General features: G+C 41.0%; 1 protein-coding gene across 5 annotated transcripts in view; it reads right to left on the reverse strand.

Moving 5' to 3' along the window:
* PDE8B (phosphodiesterase 8B) overlaps positions 1-9,412 on the reverse strand; it is a 350,779-nt gene that overhangs the window by 196,771 nt on the left and 144,596 nt on the right. For 4 of the 5 annotated variants that reach the window (XM_006873286.1, XM_006873287.1, XM_006873285.1 and 1 more), the window contains exon 2: positions 5,907-5,966. The exons of the other annotated variant lie outside the window; for it this stretch is intronic. In XM_006873286.1, the coding sequence (XP_006873348.1) occupies positions 5,907-5,966 (60 nt within the window). The remainder of the gene's footprint in view (positions 1-5,906; positions 5,967-9,412) is intronic. 5 annotated transcript variants of the gene reach the window in all.

A 9,412-nucleotide genomic window follows, 5' to 3' on the forward strand; every position in this document is an offset into this window, starting at 1 on the left:
ATCAGTCAAAACAAGGCCAGGGGCAGATTGTGGAACAGACCCCGTCAATTGCTCATATGCAAATTCAGACTGAAGCTGAAAGTAATGAAAACAAGTCCATGAGAGCCAAAATATGACCGTGAACATTTCCCATCTGAATTAAGAGATCCTCTCAAGAACTTATTTGATGCCTTAGACACTAAAGACTGAAGACCAGAAGAGTTGTGGGATGACATCACGAACATCATACAGCAAAAGGTCATTAAGAAAGCAAAGTTCATTAAGAAGATAAAGGAAAAGACCAAAATGGATGTCAGAAGAGACTCTGAAACTTGCTCTCCAGCGTAGAGATGCTAATACAAATGGAAGAAGTGAGGCGGTACAAGAGCTGAACAGAAAATTTCAAAGGGTAGCTCGAGAAGGCAAATTCAAATATTGCAACAAAAATGAAAACACCTGGAATTAGACAACCAAAAGGGAAGTGCATACTCAGCATTCCTCAAACTGAGGGAATTGAAGGAAAAAATTCAAGCCTTGACTTGAAATATTGAAGGATTCTAGGGGAAAAATATTGAATGATGCAGAAAGCAACAAAAGAAGATGGAAGGAATATACAATCACTGTGCCAGACAGAGATGGTCGATGTTCAACCATTTAAAGAGGTAACGTATGATCAAGAACCAATGTTAGTGAAAGCAGGGGTCTAATGTGCATTGAAGGCATTGTCAAAGAACAAGGCACTGGGAATTGATAGAATAAAAATTGAAATCTTGAAACAAACTGATGGAGTACTAAAGGTACTCACTCATCTATGCCAAGAAATTTGGAAGACAACTACCTGGCCAACTGACTAGAAGAGATCCAAATCTGTGCCCATTCCAAAGAAAGGTGACCCAATGGAATGCAGAAATCATCAAATGTTATTAATATCCCATGCAAACAAAATTTTGCTAAACATATTTTTTAAATGGCTGCAATCATACATTGACAAAGAACTTCCAGACATTCAAGCCGGATTCCGAAGAGGACGCAGAACAAGGGCTATCATGTCTGACATCAGATGGCTGAAATTGAATACCAAAAAGATGTTTACTTGTGCTTTATTTACTATGCAATGGCTTTCAATTGTGTGGATGATGACAAGCTATGGGCGCATTGAAGAGAATGAGTACTTCAGAACACTTAATTGTGCTCCTGAGGAACCTGTACATAGACCAAGAGGTTCAAACTGAATAAGGGAACAATGAAGGATTTAAAATTAGGAATTTTAAATCTGCACACCAGGGTTGTATTCGTTCACCATATTTATTCAATCTGCACACTGAGCAAATAATCTGAGAAACTGGATTATATAAAGAAAAACATGGCATCAGGATTGGAGGAAGACTCATTAACAACCTATGATATGCTGAAAGCGAAGACTTGAAATAGTTACTGATGAAGATCAAAGACCATAGTCTTCAGTATGGATAGCATCTCAATGTAAAGAAAACAAAAATCCTCACCACTGTACCAATTAATAACATCCATATAAATGGAGAAAAGATTGAAGTTGCCAAGGATTTCATTCTTCTTGGATCAACTATCAACACTCATGGAAGCAGCAGTCAAGAAATCAGATGATATAGTGCATTGGGAAAATTTGCTCCCCAAGACCTCTTTAAAGTGTTCAAGAACAAAGATGTCAGTTTAAGGACTAAGGTGTACCTACCCCAAGCCATGGTATTTTCAATAACCTCACATGCATGCAAAAGTTGGACAGTGAACAAGGAAGACCATAGAAGAACTGATGTATTTGAGTTATGGTGTTGGAGGAGACTATTGAAAGTGCCATGGGCTGCCAGGAGAATAAACCAATCTGTGTTGTAACAAGTACAGCCAGAATGTTTCTTGGAAGCCAGGATGGCCAGACTTTGTCTCTCATACTTTGGATATACTGTCAGGAGGGACCAGTACCTGAAGAAGGATATCATGGCTGGTAAAATGGGGGGTCAGAGAAAAAGAGAAAGAAGAAGACCCTCAACTAGATGGATTGGCACAGTGGCAGAAGCAATGGGCACAAATGTAACAACAATTGTGAGGTTGAAGCAGGTCCACGCAGTGTTTTGTTCTGTTGTGCAATAACAATTAAATTTGAATATGGACTATGGGATTAGATCACAGAATGAATATGAAAATTTCTGATTTTAATCAGAAAAGAGTGTGGCTATGTAAAAGAATGTCTTAGGAAATGTACTAGGAATGTGCAATGAATTACTTAGTGGCTCCATTTGCTATGCACTGGACTCTAAACCACAAGGTCCACAGTTGGAGTCCCCAGGTGCTCCATGGTAGAACACTGAGACTTTCTGCTCCCACAAAGATTTATCCCTTTAGAAACACAATACAGGTTGGCTACGAGTTGGAACTGACTTGACAGCACTTAACAACAACAATGATGGGACATCATGTCTAAAACAGTTCAGAAAGAAAAAAGTGTTTATGTGTGTAGAGAGAGAGCGACAGAAAAAACAAAAATTGTAAGTAAATCAAGTTTTGTAAACATTGGTGAAACTAGGTAAAAGGCATCCATGAGTCCCTGTACTATCTTGCAATTTTTTTGTCTGTAACATTATCCCCAAACAGTGGAATACAAACATGTATTGTTGTTGTTGTTGTTGTTGTTAAGTGCCGTCGAGTCGGTTCCGACCCATAGCAACCCTGTACAGGGTTTCCGAGGGTGTAAATCTTTACGGGAGTAGAAAGCCTCATCTTTCTCGCGCAGAGTGGCTGGTAGTTTCGAACCTCTGACCTTAAGGTTCGCAGCCCGATTCGTAACCACTACGCTACCAGAGCTCTTACCAACATGTATTATGTATCTCTTTATCAGTCTTAGAGGAGTTCAGATTCTAGCTGGGAGAGGTATAGCAGAAAAATCAGAAGACTCAGTGAGGCAAGTTTTAATAAAGAGACTTGCTTACAAATGCATGTGGTTTAAGACAGGGTGTGAGAAGGACTTTCAGTTGGAGTACCCTTAGCCACATCTTTGAAGTAAGACAAATGATGTCACTGAGAAGGTGCTTAGAGCATTTCCTGGCATTCAAACAGTGTGATGTGGACTGGTTACTGCAATTCCTGCAACTATTCTAAGGAAACAAGAGAAGAAAAGGCCTTTTTAAAATGAAAAAAATTCTTAAGAACACATTGTCTGTTTTCAGCATCACCTAATTAGAAATGAAAACCTCTCTGGGGAGCAGCATGGTGTCTGCTGATACTGAAGGCAGAATGATGGATATGGGGAAATGGCATTTGATACTGACAACCACCTTTTTCTAATGTGCCTTCCTAGAAAGCTAAAAAAACCACAATACTCTGACCTCCCTTGCAGTTAGAATTGTTGTTGTTGTTAAGTGCTGTCAAGTCGGTTCTGACTCAGCGACCCTGTATAGGGCTTCCAAGGAGTGGTTGGTGAGCTTGAACCACCAACTTTGCACTGCAAACCGATTTTGCACTCCAGCGCATTAACCCACAGCACCGCACCAGAACATAAATTAGTTTCCCCAGTGATATAAGGGAGGTGGAAGTAAGGCAGGGGTCATGTCCCTTCTTTTGCTGACACCTGAAATTGGGGAGACACTGAGCATCTCTATGGCAGCTCTGCAGACCCCAGTTATTAGTTTGCAAATGCAGACCAAGCAAATGTGTTTAGCTGCTAACAGAAAAAGGTAGGGGATTTAAGTGTATCTGGAAGTGCTTCAGAAGAAAGGCCTGGTGATCTACTTCTGAAAATCAGTCATTAAAAATCCTACAGAGCACAGTTCTCCTCTGACACACATGGATCAGAGTAGTAAACCTGAGGGCAACTTGGTTTGGGGAGGAGAAGGGAAAGAGCAACAGTACTCAGCATCCCAGCATCTAATCACGATGTCATCAATGTCTTAAGGCCTTGCAGCTACTCGGGTAGATGGTTAAATATAATAATATGCATCAATGAAAATGAATAAATTAGAGTTCCATGCTTCCACATGGATAGTTTTCACAAATGATGCTGAATGAAGAAAAATATCTGAATGATATCCACAACAATGCAAATGACATCTGAAAATATCTAAAACAAGAAAGGAGTCCTGGTGTGGCGCTGCAGGATAATGCACTGGACTACAAGGTTGGTTTGAACTGAAAGGTCGGCAGTTCAAACCCACCAGCTGCTCCTCTGCAACCCTAGACAGGGTTGCTATGCATTGGAAACAACTTGACGGCACTTAACAACAAAACAAGAATAACTGTTACAAATGGGCACAGACATGGGTAGTAAAATAGGCAAATATGCATTTTAATTAATCTTAGACTAGGGGTTACATTTAGAGTGAAGGAGAGAAGGAGAAAAAGAGCCAAGAGATAAATACAGGGCTTAAAAGGCATTTGTAATCTTTTGTTTGTATTAAAAATAAAAAACTCAAATATGGCACACACTGTTAATATTTGATAAAAGTGACTGTGGGTATACACACATACACTTATGAATATTTTAAACATGTTGCAATTTAATAAGTTACTTTTTTTTAAAAAGAATGACACATCTTACGTGAGCACTCACTGCCAGTACAAAAATGAAGGTAAATGAGATTGATGTAGAGGCACAGGGATCCCCAGCATCGTTGTGTAATCTCTAGAAGTTGCTTTTGGGAATAAATTCCTGCTAGCAACTCCTTTATTTTTCATTGCCTTTACTCAAAATTGGAGTACAAAGTACGTGCCCTCCGAGTGATTACAGGAATTTTCCACTTGTTTATATTCTATACAAACAGTTGTGGCTTATGTTTATTTTAGTAATTTTTTTCTCTCTCTGATCCTAAATTTGTTTTCATCAAAACTTTCCAAGCTAAATCTCTTCCTTTTTTTTTTTTTTCTGTTTTTCTTTTCTTTTCCCCAGATTTCTATTTCCTTTTCCAAGCATCTGTAAAATCTTGTTATTTTCTTTTCCATTTGCTCATAAATCAAACAGGTCATCCCTCTTGGTTGGTTTTGCACTTTCATCTATTCTTTTGGCTGCTTTGTTTATATCTTTTCTGCATCTTCACATGTTTCAAGTACAGGACCAGCTTCCAGATTGCTAACAAGCCAGGTTTTACAAGGAGAAGGTCCCCTTAGCTAGACCTAACAGGATGCTTTCTATGCAGTTGGAGATTTAACTTTGAAGAGGGCAAGCTTTCTTTCCTACATGTTCCTAGGAAGGGTGGGAGCAGAAGGGATTGATTCACTGAAGTACAGTTGCTGACCTATGCTGCCATTATGGAAGCGAGGTCATTTCTGCAGATGTCTTGTCTGCCTTCCCTGGACCCCTCTCCCTTTGTGCTGTAGAGTTCAGGAGGTAGCTTGGCTCAGGTCACACAGGACAAGAGTTTGGGGCTTTTATCAACTCCAGTCATCAACAACAGATTTCTTGCGTCTCAATGCCACTTCATTTAAATGATAATTCCTCCTGAGAGAGACATTACCATGGCCACTTAGCAGACACTAAGTGTATCCACTGTGGTTGGAGAAGTGAAGCCACACAGCTAATTAAAGGCAGGTCCAGGATTCACATCCAGCCGGGCTCAGTGTAGAGCCTTGTCCTCCATCCCTCAATGCATCCTATTCTGGTTGCTACAGGATACTGAGCAGCCTAGCTGTTGCTCCTAACAATCCACCATTCAATGTCAATTCAAGACAGAACGTTGTTTGCGCTTTCAATTTGAATAGCCATATATGACATTAAAAAGAAACATTTACACACAAGAATCTCAACTATGGATATACAAACATACACATACACTGTGTATGTACATGCAGACACGTATTGCGGGCAAGGATGAATATGTGTTTGTGGTACTAGAAGAACCCATGAGATGGTGCTCACACAACCATGTGCTCTGAAAACCATATCCGACTGAGGAACCGAGGCCTACCTGAATAGGGTCCTGTGTCAGTCTCATGGGCCCAATGCGTACCTCCGCCGAAGACACCTGCTAAATAAATAAAGGACAGTACATGAGACATGTCAAGTCTTAAACTGCACAAATTTACTACTCCTTCCTCACATAGGATAGTACTTTATTATTCAGACAGTAAATAAAAGAATGCATGCTTATTGTTATGGTGATAATACATCCCTGCTTTTATAAACATGAGCAGTATGCCCCTGGCTTTGTAAAAGAACATATGCACACCTATGCACTAAAAATGTCTGAAAGGATATATTCTCAAATGTTTATGTGGTGGGATTTGGCTAATTTTACTTTTAAATGCCTGTATTTTTATAACAGGCATGAGTTCTTTTATGGGAGATAACAATTCAATATTTATTGAGCACGTACTATGCACCAGTAAGGAGCTCTGGTAGCATAATGGTTATGAATCGGGATGCGAACCCCACAGTCAGCAGTTCAAAACCACCAGCTGTTCCGCGGGAGAAAGATGAGGCTTTCTTCTCCCGTAAAGATTTACAGCCTCAGAAACCCTGTACAGGGTCGCTATGAGTTGGAACTGACTCCATGGCACATAACCACCACCACCACCACTATGCACCAGGTAGCATGCTAAAGTAGTAAGATTTTTTTTAAATTGCTTTCCAGTGTGGAAACTACTGGATTTCTATTGTATAAGAGCTGTTTCTATATTTAGATCTTATTTTTGTCATCTTCATGTTTGGGTCTGAGGGGTAAACAGCTTACTCTCACCCTTATTTGCCACGAACAAGTGATTCATTTTAGTTTTATTTCCACAAATAAGTTGCAAACCCCCATGACCATAAGAGGCTAAATTTTGCCCCATTACCTGAAATGAGTCCAGACCTCTTTAGTGTTCACTGGACAACACCCTCTAACTGGTGTTGGCTACAAGCACAGTGCAAATATTTGTCTTTATTTTTAATTACTTCATTTGGAGTTCTAAAAATGCTTTTTCTCTAAAACAAATTTGACTGAAAGTCTTGGCCTTGGCTCCCGGTTTTATTTTTCTCTACCATGCAACAGTCCCTCTGCCACTACTTGGAAGCTAACCCTGCATTTCACACTTTACACCAGGCCTGCTGGTGAGGCAGACACACTCAGCAGGCATCAGAATTCAGATGATCAGAGACAACAACGCACAGCCCTAAGGGCCAGAGGAGGAGGTCTCTAGTGGTCTCTTCCTGTTTGGACCAAAGAAAAGTGACAAAAACCAAACACTCAAGAGAGCCATTAGTCCAATGGACTAAGGGATCACATGAACTACAGCCTACACAACCCCTACCAACTGTTCTCTGACTGAACAGAGTGGGAGAAAAATAAATAAAATATCAAATTCCCCCCCCCAAAAAAGAGACAGATTTACTAGTCTGACAGAGGCTAGAGGGACCTCTGAAACTATATTCCTAAAATCCGCTTCTGACCTGGAACTGAAGCCATTCCCAGAGACTACTTTTCACCCTAACAATGTTGTTCTTGTAATTAATTACTATTCAGGTAGATTCTGACCCATAGGGATCCTGTATAGGGTTTCCAAGGAGCGGTTGGTGGATTTGAACTGCTAGCCTTTCAGTTAGTGGTCCAGTGCTTATCTTAGAGTGCCACACTGAGACTATGTTGTTGTTGTTAAGTGGTGTCGAGTCGGTTCCAACTCATAGCCACCCTGTAAATGAATTCCAAGGAGAAGCTAGTGAGTCTGAACTTCCGGCCTTGTGGTTCACAGAGACCTTGCAGTCCAGTGTTTACCCTACAGCACCACACTAGGACTATGTTGATATTGTTGTTGTTAAGTGATATCCAGTTGGTTCCGACTCAGAGCGACCCTGAATAGGGCTTCCAAGGAGCTGCTGGAGAGTTTGAACTGCCAACCTGGTGGTTCGAACTGACCTTGCAGTCCATTGCTTATCCTATAGCACCACAATAAAATAAATAACATTCAAGAATAATGTACTCCTTAGAACATTCAGTTGGATGAGATCAAAAGGACACCAATTGCTCAAAATCAAAGATGAGAAGGCAGGAAGGGGTTGAAAATTTGAACTAAAGGAAAACGGGGAACTCAGGTAGGAACGGGGAGACTGCTGGCCATGACACATGTGGGGAATGATAACGTCATGGAACATGTGATATACAAACAATCACACTGGAATGAATTGGTTCTGTAAACTTTCACCTAAAACACAATAAAAATCTAAATAAAATGTTGGTAAGATACACAAAGGCAGTACTGTTCTTACAACAAAACTTACGAATTCCCCTTTCTCATGTATAACTCCCAATGCACAATGGCTTTGAATCCTTTCCAAAACACAACTGAGTAGCTGACATTCTTTTCCTCTGGTAGGTGGACCCCCACCCCTGCCTCCAGCATCCGTGTGTAAAGAAATGATACTGGGTGCTTTGGCCTCTCACGGAAACACTCAGCAGAACACCCAAAGAGCCCTCGAAGGTCTGCTCATCTAACCACTCTGCTCTGTGGGTTTTGCCTGAGGGCAAAGCTAGTCTCCTGCTCTGTCTATGGGAGGCAGCCTGTGAGAGGAGGTCTTTCCACCCATCCACCTGTCAGTCCAGCAGGCCTGGTGCAGCTGAAGTCAACTCACAGACCTGGAGTCCCTGATCTGCCAAGCAGTGACAAGTCCCTCTAGTGTTTCCTTCCTGTCTCTGGGTAGAAGTAACATGGTAAAGTCTCATACGCTGTTTTTTCTCTAAGTAAAACCATATCCTGTGAGGTGTACATGCTGACAGCAACACCCAGAGTAAGTGTGCAGCCCTAGGAATAACAGCTCTGAAGGGGTCCACTCTCCTGTATCCCAGGACCTTCAGTGTCCCCATCTAGCACCACTCTAAAGACAGTTTCATTTGTTTGAGACACACACCCCTCTTTAAAAACAACACATTGCCAGATGTTTGCCTATAAGTCAATTATTGAAAGTGAAGTAAATTTGATATGTAGAATCAATCTGATAGCATGAGACCTTTGCTCACTCTCCTTGTGACATCTCGGGTTCTCTGCATCCATTGGTGATGGTGGTAGTGTGCCATGGAATCAGTTAGACTCAGCAAACTGTAGAGAGTTTCCATGGCTGTAAATCTTTACAGATCAGAAAGCCTCATCTTTCTCCACAGAATGGCTGGCAGTTTTGAAAAGCTGACCCTGAGGTTAGCAGACTGACTCATAACCATTACGCTACCAGAGACACTTACAGGGTCTCTATTAAGTTAAAAAAAATCAAACGACGTACTGCATTAGGCAAATCTGCTGCACAAGACCTTTTTAAAGTGTTGAAGGGCAAAGATGCCAGCTTGAGGACTAAGGTGTGCCTGACCCAAGCCATGGTATTTTCCATAACCTATATATCATTAAGAAGACAAGAAAGAAGGAAAAGGTCAAAATGGATGTCAGAAGAGATGCTGAAATTTGCTCTCCAGCATAGAGATGCTAAAGCAAATGGAAGAAATGAGGAGGT

Source organism: Chrysochloris asiatica, unplaced genomic scaffold (genome assembly GCF_000296735.1).
Source record: "Chrysochloris asiatica unplaced genomic scaffold, ChrAsi1.0 scaffold00234, whole genome shotgun sequence".
Lineage (NCBI taxonomy): Eukaryota > Metazoa > Chordata > Mammalia > Afrosoricida > Chrysochloridae > Chrysochloris > Chrysochloris asiatica.